This window comes from Schistocerca serialis, chromosome 6, assembly GCF_023864345.2.
Source record: "Schistocerca serialis cubense isolate TAMUIC-IGC-003099 chromosome 6, iqSchSeri2.2, whole genome shotgun sequence".
NCBI lineage: Eukaryota > Metazoa > Arthropoda > Insecta > Orthoptera > Acrididae > Schistocerca > Schistocerca serialis.
Genome location: NC_064643.1, coordinates 390,959,378 through 390,978,661, shown reverse-complemented (window position 1 = coordinate 390,978,661; position 19,284 = coordinate 390,959,378). Strand labels below are relative to the sequence as shown.

The window sequence follows — 19,284 nt, the reverse complement described above, 5'->3', positions numbered from 1 at the left end:
AGCAGAAAGAGAGGTCCTTGGTTAAGGATAATCCAGTAGCATGTTGAAATGAGTGGGATTGCCTGTGCTGAGGAAGCACAGTTCCAGACACATTATGATGGTTTCCAAGATTCAACCCCTGAGGCAAGTAGAATTTGGGGCTCATAATAAGTCTCTCAGTACAAGAAATTCTTGAGGAAGTTGGTCTATAAGATCTGTGAGAACCTCAGAATCTAACGCTTCTTGTGGTGGTAAATACGTGAGCGTATAGTGATCCTCTGACCCACACAAACTTCAACTGCAATAAATGCAAGTGCAGCAGATGGTCCCTGCACTAGGAGTTTCAGTTTCTCCACATGCATCCTGAACCTACAGACATTATGTTTAAGTCTGGGACCCCATGTATCAATGAGGTTTTCCTTTCATCCTGTGTCTCTGTTGGGGTAGGGACCCTGCAATGAATGGAGGCTGAGACCAGGGACTAGATGGTTGCCCAAAACAGATTTCATAAGGCAAATCATTAGAATTGTCAGATAAAGTGCGATTTACATGGTCCAATGGTTTATGGCCTGTCTTCTACTGCGGTTGATACTTCCTGTTTGCTTTGTTTGCCAGAGGAGACTTCAAATGAATGTTTGTGGCAGCAGCAGTGGCAGTGCTGGTGTGTTTACTAGAGTCTGCCTACTGAGGTGCCAGAAGCTCTACAATGTCAGCAATTTTGACATTTTCTGATGTTCTCTGGGCGATGCCTTAGGCTTTGTAATAACAGCACCTACACTAATAAATACAGGTAGTAATGCTGACACTAGCAATTTCTGTCTGTGTAGAGGCATCGATTTTCTGAATAGGCTTTTTAAGAGCTGAAGTAAATGAAGTGGTGTAAGTGAGGGGTTGCATGGTTTTGTAGATCTTATTGGCCTCACCATACAGGATACACTTAATTGTTTCTAGCTCCTCTATCTTCCTTTCCTCAAGGTATGCACTACAGTCTCTACTCCAGAATAATAACTAGATTAGTTAATGCATTTCAAAGGAAATTAACAAATGACACCATTGTGGGTGGCTTTACCACATTTGCCACAAGTGGCTTCTCCCTTCCATGATAAAGTGATGACTAAAAGCAGTGGCATTTAAAACAGCACACTAGGTTGGGAATATCATGCCTCACATTTAAGTAAATAAAACCTGCCTTGATATGCTCTCTGAGTGTTGTGCTACTGAATGTAAGAATAAAGGCATTTGATTTTACAAGTTCACCATCTACCCATTTTATTATACTTTACACATTAATGACACATTCTTGCGCCTACTCGCCTTTCACTTCCTCTTTTAGAATACCTGTAACATCTCTACAAGACAACTTTTTACTGTAGTTCAAGGCATTATATAACTCTTTTTCGATGGCATGTTCCCCGAGGTGTTTATATGGGAAGACCAAAAAGTTTTCATTTCAAGACATCGTTGCAGCATATGTGCAACATAGCGGAACCACTTTGTGGGCATATTAGAGCAAATGTGAGAATGTGAACTATGGTGACACTATTTACAAAATGTACTATTACTCTTTTCTTGGCGCCAAAGGACAAACCCCGGCAGACATCAATTGGAGAATAAAAATTACGTATGGGGCAGACTGTCAAAAACCACTTTTGTGGAATGGTGTGCCAAGTTCCGTGCTGACTGCAGTTTTACACAAGACACCCAATATCACAAATGTTGTAACACAGAAGTTATGCCAACTCAAGTGGAAGACAATCGAGCACCTGCCCTAAAGTCCTGCAAGCACCTGCCCTGAAGTCCTGATCTCTCCTCACGCAATTACCAATTTTAAGTCCCTTAAAAAAAAGTCTCGCAGTGTCAATGACCCCTGTCAAAGATGTGCAGCACGCAGTTACAGGATTCTTCATGCAGCAGGACACAGTGTTTTACCAAAAGGTATCTTCAATGTGCTGCATTGGTGCGATGGTTGCCTTGGTGTTCACGGTGATTTTTCCTGATTGGCATACCAATTCTGGACTGTATGGCCTTCGAAAATGGAAACTTTTTGATCGCAACCTTATGGTTGCGTGGAGGCTTGTTGCTTGTTGGGAACTAGAGGTTTCAACTAACAGTATTCAATTGCTTTACAGATTTTAAAGAGTCAACATTGCCTTCTAAAACCTTTTGAGTGTAGAAAAGTGAAACTTCCTCAAAACTGCCCTCTTTCTTTTTAACTATTACAAACACATTCTGTTTAGCAGCATGTGTAATGTTAAGATATATGGAAATAATCCACATGTCAAGTCTGGTGACATGAGCCCTCTTATTAGGTGAGATGCTGATACGCCCCAGTGATGCAGCCACTGCACTGTGAGTTGATAAGGTTGATGGGTCCATCTCAGTCCCAAGCGTTTTAATAGAAGTCTATACCATTCTCGCAATCCGGGCAGTTAAACCAAGATTCCGATTCTGTATCACACAGAACGCTTCACCACTGTGCCGTGGTTGCCGTAGCATGCCTGGGGCTTATGGTTACATGGAAATGGTGGTGCTTACAAGTCCCCAGCTCAGGCAACCCAAGTTCGCTAACTGATATCCAGCAAATGAAAGCTAGGCTTCCTGAGGTGCTTGTAATTTAGAATGACCTGGGGAGCATATGTGGTTTTATACAAAATACCAGAGACACAGCAAGCATTACCCCCCCCCCCCCCCCCACCCCACACACACACACACTTACTTTGAGCATTGATGTTAAATATGAGAGTACTATGAGAAGGATAGTTGCTACTCACTGCATAGCGGAGATGCTGAGTCGCAGATAGGCACAACAAAAGGCTGTTGGAAAGTGAGCTTCAGCCAAAAACTGAACCACCACCACCACACACACACACACACACACACACACACACACACACACAACAATCTCATGCAGTTGCAGCCGGAGTCTGGCTTCAGCTGCCAGAGACTGTGTGTGTGTGTGTGTGTGTGTGTGTGTGTGTGTGTGTGTTTTCAGCAAATGTCTTGTTGGCTGAAAGCTTACTTTGTGACAGTCTTTTTGTTGTGTTTATATGCAACTCAAAAGCATCTCCTCTATAAGGTGAGCAGCAGCTGTCCTTTTCATAATATTTTTACATTCCATCCTGGATTTTCCAATGTTAAATGTTAGAATTTTTGCAGGGGATTATACAGTGATTGTTTTGTTTATCTGTGGTAAATAGTTCAACTGTGGTGGGACTAGGGGTGGGGGCTAGATAGGGGTGAATGCAATGGAAAAACCAATGAGACTATGTCAATGTACTGCAGGTCAGGCATTTGGAAAAAGCTAACAGGGGACAGGAAAGGGAAGATTTGAGGCTTGGATATAAGTGGAAGGAACTGAGAAAGAACTGCACAAGAATACAATTTAGAGAATGGGGGGATGACACAATTACTGATAACAAGGCAGGCAGAAAGAATACATATTTGCAGTTTACTGTTCAAATAATAAAAAAAATATAAAAATATTTTAAAAATTAAAACAAAAAGTCAACCAGCAGTAGCAGTTGAGTTGAAAGCATCTCCAAACAGAATTGTGCATTAACCTAGCACAGCACCTCAACTCGGATGAGGAGAGCATGTGAGAGCAGAAGGAAGAGAGGATGAAGAGAAATGACTGGAGGTAAGGGAGGATGAGGTCTGCAAGAGAGGTAGTACAGGAACAAAGAAACGAATGAAGTGCCAATGAACCTTCCCTGGCACAGACAGGGGAAGAAGTGTGTGTTACACAATGATGTGGAGGGCTCGGTGGTTGAGATGGGTAGTAGGGGGAGAGGTGGGGGGGGGGGGGGGGGGTAAGGGGGGAAGACAAAAGATGAGGGAAACTGCAGAAGATACAGTGTGGGCATAAATTAGTGGAGTAAAGTGGGAGGAATGGGAACCAGTGGAGGTAGATGTGGGACAGAGTCTAGCAGAGATGGAAAATTGCACGATTAAAGGATTTGTTGTAATAACAATTACCATTTACATTATACAGAGAACCTTAGTATTTGGGAAGGGAGTGGGGTTCAGTGATAAGGATGGTATGGGCTGTCACATAGTCACTGAAGTAGAACATGTTGCCAGTGACATGCTTTGGGTGGTTAATTTCGTTCATGGTCACAGTTCGGCAGTGGCACTCAATTGGATGGGTTGTTTGTCTATAATGAAGTCCACATGAAAGGCTGTCAAGGAGCTGCAGTACAGTTGGTGTAGAACATTGATAGATTGATGGCTGTAACATGTTCCCCAGCCTCTGATGAGGACAGCCTGTGACAGGACTGGAATAGATGATAGTGGGAAGATGCATTGGACACATCTTGTATGTGGATTTTCCACTGAATGTGACCCAGGTGGCAAGAGGTTGGAAACAGGTGTAACACAAAGATAGATCATGATATTTTGTAGATTGGAGGTGTATTTCAGTCAGGTGGGAAGGATTTTACAGAGGATTTTCTTTTTCAAGGCACAGTTAATGGTAACTGAAACCCTCACATAGGATCTGGTTAAATGTTCCATTTGGGATTATATTGGGTAATAAAGGGATGAAGGGGGTGCTCTTTGCAGCTAGTTAGTGTGGAGTGGTGGGAGAAGAAGAGATATATGTGGCCCACACAACACACTCCCTCCCAATCCCTCACTCCCTCCCAATCCCTCATCCCCTCCCCAACTTACCTGCTTAACTCACTGTGAGCTACATTCAAATTTCCCCTGCATGATGGTGGGTTTGCCAGTGCCATATTTGGCTGATGACCTTAGCAGTTAAGTCCCATAGTACTCAGAGCCATTTGAACCAAGCTCAGTGCCGTATTCCTAACCTTTTTCCTTGTTGACTCTCTCTTCCACCTAATACCCTTTTTCCCTTTACCCTTCACTTTCTTTATGTACCTCTCATCCACTTCACCTAAGAACTGCTCACACCAGTCTGACTACAACATAGTAGTGATGTATATGTGTATGTGTGTGTGTTTGTTTCTGTTAGATTTTTATCACCAAGAAATGAGACTGCACAAAAACTTAGCAACTATTTCTGTCTTGTTTGTGCACTAGTCAAGTCACTCAATGCCTTGTCTATACAGTGAGTGGGTCTCCCCTTTCGTTGTTCACTCAGAACTTCACGGTATTGTATCAGTACAAAATTTTGAGCAGACGCCTAAAGTGATTAAGAACTTATGAACAATGATGGAGATTAGGAAGACTGAAGTACTGTTGTTAGGCAGTAGTCATAGTGAGTTGTAGGTACAGAGTTCAGGAATGTTTAACATGGTATCAAGCTATCAGGTTCTTCTGAGAAAGAGCACAGCTCAATCAGATGATTGGAGACTAAGGGGCTTTAGGAAAAAGTTTTACGCAAGAGCATCAGATGGTGATAGATGGTGGAAAAGCACTAGTCAAGTTGCAACACCTAGACAATGTAGGCGGCAAAGAGAATATTGCTGTGTGTGTGTGTGTGTGTGTGTGTGTGTGTGTGTGTGTGTGTGTGTGTGTGTGAACGTTTTCAGTTTTGTTTATGTGCCTGTTGTCTATATAGACAAGATTTTTAGACTAGCAAAAAGGTGTTACAAATGGTAACCAAGGTAAATAGGAAAGAGCCTTGTAGAGATGTTTTCAGAAAATATAAAATACTTTCCAACTATACTGTGTACATTCTGCAGCTAAACATGTTTGTGAAACTAAATCCAGAACATAATGTAATAAGCAGTAATGTACACAACTACAACCCACAGGAAAGGGAAAACTTTCACAGTATTACAAGTAATAAAAAGGCTGCAGACCACTGTCCACATATATAGGGACAATTTTTATTTACAATAGACTACAATTTGATTCCAATACAACTGATGTAAATAATTAAGGAATTAGCTAAATCACTTGTTAATAGAGAAATCATTGTATTCAACACAAGATTCTAAATTTTAATGTTCCCTTGTAAATCTATTAGTGTTTATACGCATTAGCTTGTTTTTGTAAGAGAAACCTGATAATTACTGATCCTCTGTTTTTATATCAATGTATGAATTTATAATTTACAGATAATTACAATTAGTAGAACCTTGTATCTCACCATATATGTAAACTAAGGTCATGATAATGTCCGAAAGGTGGTTGTTGTCTAGAGACCACATAAACACAAATAAATAAATAAACAAAGTTAATGTCTCAACTATAAGATGAGTGGTTAAGTTTAAAAAAAGAAGGCACAAATATCAATGAATCAAAGATAAATGTGTTAGACTATAGAAACTCTTACCATCCTTTGCAACTGACTTGTCTGTAATCTTCCCCGTTCCCCAAGGTTAGATCTCCACACTATATCAAGTTTTCCTATATTTGTAGCACCAGCAAGTAGTCTCAAATCAGATGTCAGTGACGGCTGTGGAGCAAGGCAATAAAGAAACTGTCGGCTTGCTTGTGGCTGAAGAACGTTCACTCGGCCAAAAACAGATTCTCCAGCTGGAGTTGAGTTTAAGGCTGTCACTGAAAATCATTTTCCACAATAAAAGTCCAAATATTAAAAACTGGCCTTTCAGAAGTAATATTTACTAAGCAAAATTATTGATAATTTATGGTTAGAAAACAACTTATGTGCGTTAATGATATATTGCATACAGTGTGTGTATTGTAATATATCGTGAAATTTTGAACATCTGCAAATGTCACAATAAGCTATTACTGTTACTGTTAATTACAGGCTTAAACTTAATTGAGCTCTTTTAAAATTTTTGAGAGCAGCAGGACTATCCTCATTCAAAACAATCATTCTTTAATTTCATTGTACAATTATGTGAGAAATATGTCCTTTTTAAGAATTTTCACATGATTACAACACTATATTTCTATAATAAAAATATCCACGGGTGTACTGCCGGTCTACAGTGTCCAACGGGCACAATATTTCAGCGATCATACATGTCGCCATCATCAGGTGAACTGACGGACTGAGCTCCTGTGAACGTGCCACCACCCTTCACAGAGGAATGGGGTTCTTAAAACTCTAGTACATAGGGCGTGCAGTATCTCTGATGCAGAGAATCTACCCCAGGAATTGGAGCATCTGAGAACTGTATTTCAAAAAAATGGGTACTCAGAGTGGCAGATTCAACGTGCTCTCTGCCCAACCACTACAGCACAACCTGTGGAAATGGATGAAATCACGAGGGAGGAGGTAGGCACTGCATTTATTCCATATACAGGTGCACTCTCGGGGAAGGGTGGAGGGGGAAGACGGGGTGGGGTGTGGGAGGGTGGAGACGGGGGGGTGGGGGTGGGAGGGGGCAGACGGGGGGGTGGGGGTGGGGGTGGGAGGGGGCAGACAGGGGGGTGGGGGGTGGGGGTGGGAGGGGGCAGACGGGGTGGGGGGTGGGAGGGGGCAGACGGGGTGTGGGTGGGAGGGGGCAGACGGGGGGTGGGGTGGGAGGGGGCAGACGGGAGGGTGGGGTGGGAGGGGGCAGACGGGAGGGTGGGGTGGGAGGGGGCAGACGGAGCGGGGGGTGGGAGGGGCCAGACGGAGCGGGGGGTGGGAGGGGGCAGACCGTGGGTGGGGTGGGAGGGGGCAGACTGGGGGTGGGGTGGGAGGGGGCAGACCGGGGGTGGGGTGGGAGGGGGCAGACCGGGGGTGGGGTGGGGGTGGGCAGACCGGGGGTGGGGTGGGAGGGTGCAGACGGGGGGTGGGGTGGGAGGGTGCAGACGGGGGGTGGGGTGGGAGGGTGCAGACGGGGGGTGGGGTGGGAGGGTGCAGACGGGGGGTGGGGTGGGAGGGTGCAGACGGGGGGTGGGGTGGGAGGGTGCAGACGGGGGGTGGGGTGGGAGGGGCCAGACGGGGGGTGGGGTGGGAGGGGCCAGACGGGGGGTGGGGTGGGAGGGGGCAGACGGGGGGGTGGGGTGGGAGGGGGCAGACGGGGGGGTGGAAAGACGGGGGGGGGGGGTAGGAGGGGGCTGACGGGGGTGTTAAGTTAGTAATTTACAAGTATCTGGGTTTATAGCTGTCACTTTATTTTGCCATCTGTCAAATCTTAATGAAAAAATATTACGAACTAAAAAAATCTTTCTTTTCTTATCAATTATTAATTGCATGATATTAACATAGTTCAATAAACATTTTTTATCTTGCCTTCTTTTGCAAGAATGTAAAGATTTACCTTGTTTAATTTTTGACTATACTATCAAAAATAAATTTAAAAATTACAAAATATTTATCATCTACTACAAAATGGATTCCTGTTTCAAGAAAACAAGGTGGGCATGAAAATAAAATGTGCACTTTTTAAAATTATTAAATAGCATTCAACTGTCAAAGAAAGAAAGTTAATAACTTTTAGTTCAGTGCAGTGTAAATTTTGTAATATTTCTACATGGAATAACTTCAGGCAGCCTCATGTGTCTGCCAGTTTCAGTAGGCACAGCTCACGATATGCCTCCCCCCTCCCTGCAATCAATTGCCCCAATGCATGACAGTGCAGCATACACAGCATTGCTACCAAGAGGTGTGTGCAGAGGTTGGTTGGTTTTGGGGTTTGATGGGGGCTAAACATCGAGGTCATGAGTCCCCAGTTTCAAACAGACATACATGTAAAAGGCCTATACAGTAAAAGTGTAGCCCCTGCACCCAGAGCGAGGGAACACCAAGGGGTACAGAGCTAAAAGGAACACCGCAGTAACACAAAATAGAGGACACTTGAAAGGAGCAGAGCAAATAGTTGACTTGAGTAAAACAGACTACAGTGGTTGATGGATCAGGTAAAAGGTCAACCACTCAACGACGCAAGAACCTGCAGCTGGAAAGCATTGATAGAGGTACCAACACAACTTGTAACCATAAGAGACACTATTTTGGTATCCACGTCACAATTAAAAGTTGCTGGAATGGGTGTAGCCTTAGAAACCATGCGAGAGTGCCCACACTAGAGCGAGTGATAAAACCCAGCTGAACGGATAAAACGTAAAACTAAGTTAGCTATAGAGGCATTGTCACCGAGAATTAAAGGAAGTGCAGCTGGTAAATTAAAGGACTGCCGCAAAGGGGCTAAAAGGGGGCAGTCCATCAGAAGATGGACCACTGTCAGACCCGCATCACAGCGACACTTGGGCGGGTTCTCATGATGAAAGAGATAGCTGTGGGTCAACTGTGTATGTCCAATTCGGAGACGGCAGAGAAAAACTGAGTCCCTATGTGTGCCCCTCAAGGATGAGTTCCATATGGCCGTGGACGACTTGACCATGTGGAGCTTATTTGGCGTGTTCAAGACAGACCATTGAGAGCTCCAGACATCGCAGACCTTGCGATGTAGGGCTGACTGGAGGTCTCTTTCCACGAGACCAAGCTCCAGGGGTGGCGAAGTGGTGGCCTGCTTGGCCAACCGATCAACACGTTCGTTTCCTGGAATGCTGATTAGGCGTGGGGTCCACACAAATGTTGCTGAATGACCACACTTGGCGAGAGCAAAATCTCGACTACCACGCACCAAAGGGTCCCGAGAAAAACACTGGTCAAGTGCTTGCAATCCACTCAGAGAGTCACTGCATATGACAAATGACTCCCCCGGGCAGGAGGAAAGGTGAGCGAGTGCACAATAAAGAGCAACCAGCTCCACAGTGAAAACACTGCTCCCACAAGGCAGGGAATGCTGCTCAACGTAGTCGCCGTGGATGTAAGCAAACCCAGTGCATCTATCGACCACAGAATGATCGGTGTAGACTACATCTGCATCGCGAAACGAGGCAAGAGGAGCCAGGAATTGTTGACGAAGACTGGCAGATAGAACGGAGGACTTGGAGTCGCAGGACAAACCCAAGCAAAGCCGCAAGCGAGGGATGGACCACGGAGGGGTAGAAGAAGAGGGCCAGAAGGATGGAGGAAGGGGAAAGGACTCGAGTGACGAGAGAAGGGAATGAACACGGATCGCGATTGGGAGACCTGACCTAGGCCGCCGTCACGGAGAGGGGAATGCAGAAGATTGTAAAAGGAGCCTGCGGTTTGGATGGTGGGGCGAGGCATGGAAGTGGGCGATTTATGACGCAAGAAACTTGTAGGGGAGGGATTCCAGCTTCTACAAGAAGGCTAGTCACCGGACTAGTGCGGAAGGCACCTGTCGCCAGTCTGACGCCACAATGGAGAATCGTATCGAGGATCTGCAATGTTGAAGGTGCTGCTGAGTCATACACCACGCTCCCATAGTCGAGACAGGACTGGACTAAGGCCTTATAGAGCTGTAGGAGGGTTGTTCGTGCAGCCCCCCAAACGGTGAGGCTGAGGCAGCGAAGGATGTTGAGGTGTTTAAGCTCGCGAAGATGAGGTGTCCAAGTGAGCTGTCAAACAGCATGCCAAGGAAGCGTTGCGTCTCCTCAAAAGTTCATTGGCAAGGTAGAGCTCTGGATGGAGGTGGACCGTTCGACGACGACAGAAATGCATCACTTGGGTCTTAGAAGCTGAGAGCTGAAAACCATGGTTGGATGCCCAAAAATGTGCCTTACGGATAGCTCCCTGCAGCCGCCGTTCAGCAACACTGATGCTTGGGGAACTGTAATAAAGACAAAAGTCATCGGCATATAGAGAGGAACAGACCGATGAGCCCACCGCAGCCGCAAGACCATTTATCGCCACCAAAAAGAGGGGAACACTGAGAACCGAGCCCTGCGGGACACTGTTCTCCTGAATTTGAGCAGAGCTAAAGTAAGTGCCAACTCCAACCCAAAAGGAGCGATTGGAGAGAAAATTCTGTAGAAAAATCTGAAGTGGACCCTGTAAGCCCCATTCGTGCAGTGTAGCAAGGATATGGTGGCGCCAGGTGGTATCGTACGCCTTCCAAAGATCAGAAAAAACAGCAGCTAGATGTTCTCCCTGAGTAAAAGTTTTATGAATAGCCGACTCTAGCGAGACTAAATTGTCGATCGCTGAACGGTCCTGACGGAAGCCCCGTTGCTGGGCTAGGAGGCCCCGAGCTTGGAGGATCTACATGAGCCGCCGACTCACCATCCGTTCCAGGAGTTTGCACGTAACATTGGTAAGGCTGATAGGGTGATAGCTATCAACCACCAGTGGATCTGCATCAGGTTTCAGCACCAGGATGGTAATGCTATCCTGCCAATGAGTTGGGAAAACGCCCTCTGTCCAGATGTGGTTAAACAGGGTGAGTAATTCACCCTGACAGTGTGCCGAGAGATGGCGAAGAAACTGGTTGTGAATTCGGTTTGCACGTGGAGAGGTATTGGGGCAAGCTGTAAGGGCACTTTGGAACTCCAATTCACTAAACGGGGAATTGTATCGTTCCCAACGGTGCATGCGAAATGACAACTGCATACGCTCAGCCTAGTCTTTAATGGTGCAGAATTCTGCGCTGTAGCCTGCTGTCGCAGAAATACGAGCGAAGTACTCTGGCAGATGTTCGGCGATGGCGATTGGGTCAGTACAAATTGTACCCCGAAGAGAAAGGCAAGGGACAGATGCATGAGGGCGAAAGGCAAAAATGCGCTGAACCCGCAACAACACCTGAGATGGGGAGGTGCGAGAACCTATGGTGGCAACATATCATTACCAGAAGTCCTGTTTGCTCTGCCAGATTAACCGCTGAGCCTGGGCCCGTCCCACAGCCGTTGAAAGGCAACCAGATTCTCTAGGGAAGGATGACGCCGGTGTCGTTGCAGGGCTTGCCAGCGGTCCCAGATAGCTTCTGCAATCTCTGGTGTCCACCAAGGGACTGACTGACACCTTAGGGTACTTTAAGAGCAGGGGACAGTTGCCTCGGTAGCAGAAACAACGGCCATAGTGACCTCGTCCAGTTCCAAATCAATGTCACCAGGAAGCGGAGCAATGGCCGTAGAAGCTGAGGTGTAGGCTGCCCAATCAGCTCCATGAAGAGACCATCGTGGCAGCTGGTCAGGGGGTTGGGATTGAAGAAGAGAAACCAGGACAGGAAAGTGGTCGCTACCACAGAGGTCATCGTAGACCCTCCAACTGAGGTAAGGAAGAAGACCTGGGCTACTAAGAGAGAGGTCAATGGCTGAGTATGTGCCATGAGTCAAGCTAAAATATGTGGGAGCACCAGTGTTAAGGAGGCAAATGTCCTGCTGTGCCAAGAGAGTCTCAACGTTCCTACCCTGGCCCGAGATCTGGGGCCCACCCCATAAAGGGTGGTGGGCATCAAAGTCCCCCAAAAGGAGGAATGGTGGGGGGAGCTGGGCAAACAAGGCAGCTAGGTTGGCAAGAGGGACAACCTCATCCGGGGAAAGGTAAAGGGAACAGATGGTAAGCTCCCATTCCTGCCCAGACTCTTAACAGCCACAGCCTCGAGAGCCGTGTGAAGTGGCACTGGGGCACTAGGAACAGTGGCAAGAACATAAACACAGACACCGCCAGACACCCTGTCATATTCTACGTGGTTCTTATAGTAACCCCGGTAGCCACAGAGGGATGGGGTTCGCCGAACAGGAAACCAGGTTCCCTGTAGGGCCAGACAAGTGGCAGGGAAACGGCACAAAAGCTGTTTCAACTCAGCAAGGTGGTGGAAAAAACCATGGCAATTCCATTGAAGGATAAAGGTATCAGACTGTGAAGACATGAAAGAACCTGGGGGGGGGGAGGGGGCATAGGTTACGCCTTAGGAAGCACTCGCCGCCACCGATTGCAAAGTAGCCGGATTAACATCCGTAGGAGCTGTGGGTCGAGCAACATCTAGCTCCTGGGGAGACGCTAGATGCTCCACATCATCTTCAGGTGTAGTGGTGAACTCCTATTCTGTCTCTATGTCCTTCTCCTTTTGCTTTTTCTTCTTTTTGGTAGGGTCCCGTTTGTCCTTCGGTTTATCAGGCTCGGTGGGCTTTTCCGACCCAGGCTCATGGACCAAAGAAGACCTGGACCCCCTACAGCCCTCATGTGGTGGCTTTTTCAGCCACTGGCTGACATCTGGAGGGGCAGTAACCGTGGAAGGGAGGGCACCAAGCGATCCCTTCCACACGAGGGGAGCCGGAGGAGGCGCGCACTTCTCTGGCTCAGAGGTGGGGACTGAAGTTCCTAAAGAATGAGGGGTAGTTAGTCCCGATGTTGATAACAGCGGAGCAACGGAAGAGGGTGTTCCCCCAACTACCTAGGGGTCAGGAATAGACGGCCGGGCTGGAGGGCCCACAAAAAGCGGCTGAGCTTGGGGGCTCGTCGCCAGGGATGGCGACATCAAAGCTGCTGCAGCAAACGTCGATGAAATGCGCATAGGGTGAAGTCAGTCGTACTTGCGTTTAGCCTCTGTGTATGTGAGCCTGTCCAAGGTCTTACACTCCATAATCTTCCATTCTTTTTGATAAACCGAGCAGTCTGACGAGCAAGGTGAATGTTTCTGTCCGCAGTTGACACAAACAGGGGGCGGCGAACACACCATGTTGAGGTGGGAGGCACGTCCACAATCCCGACAGGTAGGGTTGGCGTCACATCTAGATGACATATGACCAAACTTCCAGCACTTAAAGCAGTGCATGGGAGGAGGGACGTAAGGCTTAACATCACATGTATCATCACCTTGACCTTCTCGGGCAGGATGCCTACCTCGAAAGCCAAGATGAAGGCGCCGGTGGCAACCCTACTATCTTTAGGTCCCCTGAAGACACATCGTACAAAGTGGACACCGCGGTGTTCCAGATTTGCACGGAGCTTGTTGTCAGACTGCAACAACAGGTCATGATGAAAAGCAAGTCCCTGAACCATATTGAGGCTCTTATAGGGCGCAATGGAGACTGCAACATCACCGAGCTTGTCACAAGCAAGCAATGCCCACGACTGTGCTGGGGATGCTGTCTGTATGATGACTGCTCCAGACTTCATTTTAAACAGGCCCTCAACTTCTCCAAATTTGTCCTCTAAATTTTCCACAAAAAACTGAGCCTTTGCGGCCAAAAATGAGTCCCTATCTGTTTGGTTGCAAACCAGAAATCGAGGAGAATACGTCTCATCAGGTAATTTTGACCGCCGTTCCTCCCCTGGTGTGGACAGGGAAGGGAACGATTGGGGGTCATACTGTAAAGCATTGAACTTTCCTTTCTTAGAGACTCGTGCTTGCACACTATTCATATTTCGTTTCATGGTGGTCCCACGAGCAGCTAGGGGAAGGAATGTCCACCCAGACAGAGCCCCGCTTGCCTGGGTAAGCCTAATACAACCGGGGGAGGGGCAGGGGGGGGGGGGGCGGCAGGTTCCCCAGAGGTCGCCCGCTGGCAACTGTTCTACCTTAACAGCCATGCGTCTCCTCAGCGTACAGCACACCTTGAGATTGAGGATTTTTTTTATAGAGGTTTATACCATCTTCGTGACCCAGGCAGTTAAGCCAAGATCCCCGGGCTCTGTAGCATACAACGTTCCACCGTCGCGCCTTACGGTGGTCATTGAAGCACGCTCAGAGCTTACGGTACTGAGGACTGGTGGCACTTCCCAGTCCCCAGTTCAGGGACCCCGGAGTTGCCAAGCCCGTACCCAGCAACTAAATGCTGAGCCCTCTGAGGGGGTGTGCAGAGGGGCACGGGGAAGAGCACATGTCTACAAGCTATAACAAACTTTATGAATTTCTAACATGGTTTATGTCCACTGATATAAAAACAGATGCTCCTTTCCTTACTTCACCATCTTACAGATGGTTTTTTTTTCCCACTTTCTAAAAAAGTAATCTATGGTCTTCCTCAGGGTTCAAGCTATCTCGATATTAAATTTCATCAAAACGTAACAGTTATTTTCACATTTATAGCATCAGTATGGATTAAAGGGCTCAATCATATTTTTTTTTTTTTTCCTTATGTCATTAGAACCATATTCTAACAGCAATTTCCTACAATATTCATTTCTAATCTGCCACTATAGCACAATACTAATGTTAACATTTAATTTTTCTTGTTGTTATAGTGATCAAGAAACCTCATTACTTTCAAAGGCAGCAGTAATACTGCTTTAAGGAAAGTGTGGGAAAATAACATCTGAAGACCAAAATACTCTGTGTGAAATACCAAACAAAAGGGTTACCAGTCAGAAACATAAATCTTCTTAACCTATAACATATACTGTGTTACAGTTTTAAGATGATACATACCATTGAAAAGATGTGAAGATTCCAAAGATACTTTCTCCAAACAGATGGGGCCTGACGTAATATTCTGTACTTGGGCTTCTAGGTAAACTTCGTCAGACTATATAAGGAAAGAATTGAATTTTTTTACAGATATTAGCACACTTACAATAATATCACAATTTTATGAAGCAATTCATCATAATAATCAATAAATAAAATAAAATAAATGGAAAACACAGGACGAAATAATGACAGTATTACGAAAAGGATAGTTGCAACTCACCATATAGTGGAGAGCGAGTCACAGATAGGCAAAACAAAAAGACTGTCAAACAATGCTTTTGGCCAAACAGTCCTTCATCAGAATAGATAACATAAATGCGCGCGCGCACACACACACACACACACACACACACACACACACACGCAAATGTGCCTTGGCAGCCATAGGCTGTGGTCGTTTGCATGTAAGTTTCATTTGTGTAAGTGTGTGTGTATGTTGTCTAGTCTGATGAAGACCTGTTTGGCCAAAAGCTTTGTTTGATGGTCTTTTTGTTGCCCCTATCTGCAACTCATCATCTCTGCTATATTGTGAGTAGCAACTATGCTTTCCATAATATTGTCAATAAACAAAATTGCAAGCTTCTCTGGCTAACATCATGCGTATGCTATATCATAACAGCGAGTCGTGAATATATATCTGTGTGTGTGTGTGTGTGTGTGTGTGTGTGTGTGTGTGTGTGTATGTGCACAGTCAATTATAGCAGCACAGAAGCAGAAAGCATTTATGAATTACAAAAGCAGACGCTTTAGATATGGATGTCATTTTCCTGAAGCATACAGTTTTGTTTGCTGGGCTAGTGGCTACTATTATGAAGACAAGCTATCTGTAACTATAACAAGCAAAACAACGAAAAAGTGACATCTCCTGAAGAATGAGCAACTTGCAATGTTATATATAACAGATCAAAAGTTTTAACTTACTGTTTTATATTTGTTTTCTTTAAAAGCAAAGAAGGCCTTCGGTAATTATTGAAGAAGGCTTTACACAGTGCTGTTTTGGCTGTCAAACACATTTCATTTAGAATATCTCTATATTTACTCCTATGCTCTGCTTTACACCTATTACATAGTAGTTGTCATTGCTAATTTAAAAGTTTCTTTACAGAGGCTGTATTACTATGGATGGTCCTTCCTATCACAAATTGTTCTACTAAGTGTTTATCAATTCAGTGCTTATCAACTGTTCTAAACTTCAGCCACAGTTTCTCTAAGTGCTCCTGCCCAGTGCTATGCATTTTAAATTCCTCTACATTACTGCCTCTCTACCCAGTTCATTAAACATGTAAATCTTTCTACTTATTTTGGTTACCCATTGTACTTTATTAATCATTATTGGTGCAACTGCCTTACGCTCACTGATATCAGTTTCGCCATAGAAGAAGTCAACCTATTCACTGCCATTAGATCTAACAGGTTTCCATAATGAGTGGGCTTCTAATCTACCTTTTCATGGTACTTTTCTGAGAATGCATTTAGTATTGTTTGGAAGGAATGTATCATGTCCACCACATATTGAACTGCAATTATCCCATTCAACTGTTGGGTGTTGAAACTCGGCACCAATAAGGATAGTGTGACAGGGGTACATATGCACCAGTGGGCTGTGGATTTTGTAACAATTTTTGATTACATTTGGGAGGAGTCTACCACCCTTGATATCAAGTCTGTCCCAAAAAATCTTGTATGTAAAGTCAATTTCTATCTCAGTGGGTTTTAGTTTCTGTGGCTGCTACATACACCACCTCCATTTCTCATTTGCCTACTGTTTTGATATACGGTTACAAGGGAGCAGTCCAATCTGACGTGTCGAAACCTGCTCTGAAATTATTTATACACAAAGCATACACTGAAAGAAACACTGTGCCAAAATTTTTGCTGCTAAGACACACTACAAGTTTTTTTTAATTTTTAATTTTCAAAATTGTGATTCATAGCTCACCTGGCAGCTGTAGAAATGTACAACCCTGCTGTAACTATAACAGACAGCACACACACAGCATGGCAGGTGCACAGCCTTGATTGCTGGTGCAATAGGAAACAGATGACACATCATAATTTAATTATAATTTGTAAAGCAGATTTCAGTGTCCATTGATAGTGTCTTTGATGCAATTCTTCACTGTTACTATTCGCTTCAATCAACAGCTCATTTGATATCCATAATAATTAGCAGTTGCCTTTGAGAAATTGCTAACTGTTACGAATGGAGATAAAAACTGAAATAATTTTCTTTGGTTTCTCCGTATATGCCTGCTAATAGCATCCATCTTTGTGCAATTTCCAGAGTTTCACACTAATGTGGAATCTTATTAATGTTTTTAGCGTCACAAAGATGAAATATGAAGAACACAGACACAATCACCATTCTCCTGAACACCAACACACTTATTATTAGAGTTTATTTCTGGGACATTCATTTGAATGATGTCATTATTTTGTTAGAAACTTTGGAAACATTACAAGAAACAGGAAATAACCCTGACAATTGTGTGAATTGTGGTTTGAACAATGAAATTTTTGGTTGAACGAACGGGGGAGAAAAATGGTTGTAATGAAGCAGTGAGGAAAGCCAGTTTTGTTTCATAATATCTGAATGCGAATTGTATAAGTGGAAGGTAGATTTACACAAACTACGCAATACATGCCAAAATGAAACTTGTGAAACTGTGAAAGAAGAACTATTCAAAAGATTCAGAACTGCACACGAGAGACAATGTAACATCACTGAGAGAGACGTATGAAACTGGGCCCTCTGAATCGCAACTGAGATGAACATTACTGATTCCCAGATTTCTTACACCCAGTTTCAGATTCAGGAAATTGTACAGGAATGGCAGTCACAAAATTACGAAATTTACTTCAAGTATGTTTGTAGAGAAGATGTCGTTAATAGGTAATACTATAGAGAATTTCATAGCTGACATAAGATGAAGTTTCTTGTTACCCCATGAAGTATGGCGTATATAGACAATGAGTCAGGTGTTGTGCAAGAACTGCACTCTAAATATGCTTTATCATTTTGAGTGAAAAAAGACAGTCACTTTGCAGTCAATGAATGCTATGACACATTTGTATACAACTATGCCAGTGATTGGGATCTGTCGGTTACTGTTTCCGCATCTTTCTTCAGAAAGATCAAGGATGCAATTGATGAAGAAAAATCTAGAAAAATGGGAGAGAATAAGTTTCAGTATTGCAGCCGATACGTGTTCTTACCGGTTGCAGAAAATAATTCAGTGCTTTTGTTGAACTCTTGGCCTGGACACACCAATACATGTCTTTAGGAGGACAGCAAAAAGCTGTTAATGTGAACTGGATGCCATCAGGAACTAACAGTGCGATTCAGCCTCTCAATAAAAATAAAAAAATAATTCTACAGCCTAAATGGTCAGATAACATAATTTCCTATAGCTCTTTGGCATTTCAGATTTAAACTTCAGATGTTTGTGCATTGTCAGTTTGCAGCACCACATTTGGAAAATTTGCTCAAACATGCCTGGTATGCAACATATTAGGCAGAACAACGGCCATGACCCTTTCTACGGTGTTGAGACGAGATCATTGCAACATGGCATGACTGTAGGATTATTAAACCTTTAATGCCGAGTGTCGTGAATTTGCATCATACCAATGCTGTGCTAATAACTGGAAGGTTAACTGTTTTTGAATGCCAGCACTGGTAGATGCTGATTCTTCGAGGAGCTACCAACACTTCTGACAAGTGCTGCATTGTTCCAAGTGTTTTGGGTAGCTCTAAAGCAAAACAATTTTTAATTTTTATCTTTCATCTAGAGTTTTATTCAGGCTTAAGGGGTTAAGGAAGTTACTATTGTTTTTGTTATGGTAACTATACAAGTAATAACAAATAAGACAATGGAGAAATCTGACCACATGACGTGTCACATGAAAGCTGTCAATGTAGGAAAACTACCTAACAAACTTCTTTTCAAATTAGACATATGTATAAAGAATTACAGATGATTTAATTATGAGTCGATAAGCATATGTGTCAAAACTATAAATCCTCAACTGTGACATGCAGCACGAAGTCAGCACAAGTTTCCCAGATCTTTACCTAATATTCCTACTGGCTGAATAACCACAACTTCCTATTTCATACATATTTATAATTTTAAGTCTTGTCACGTTGCGAAACCAGACATCGGCATGCATTGGGAATATCCTTTCATAACTTCTTTAATACTGTCCTGTT

The 19,284-nt window shown here is 44.4% G+C and overlaps 1 protein-coding gene across 1 annotated transcript in view; it reads right to left on the bottom strand.

Annotated features, from left to right (window-relative positions):
- The window catches only part of LOC126483621 (trafficking protein particle complex subunit 13), a 215,589-nt gene that overhangs the window by 63,361 nt on the left and 132,944 nt on the right, over window positions 1–19,284 (bottom strand). Inside the window, exons 6-7 of the mRNA XM_050106665.1 lie at window positions 15,030–15,126; window positions 6,224–6,450 (exon numbers count right to left, since the gene is read on the bottom strand). Of these exons, the coding sequence (XP_049962622.1) occupies window positions 6,224–6,450; window positions 15,030–15,126 (324 nt within the window). The remainder of the gene's footprint in view (window positions 1–6,223; window positions 6,451–15,029; window positions 15,127–19,284) is intronic.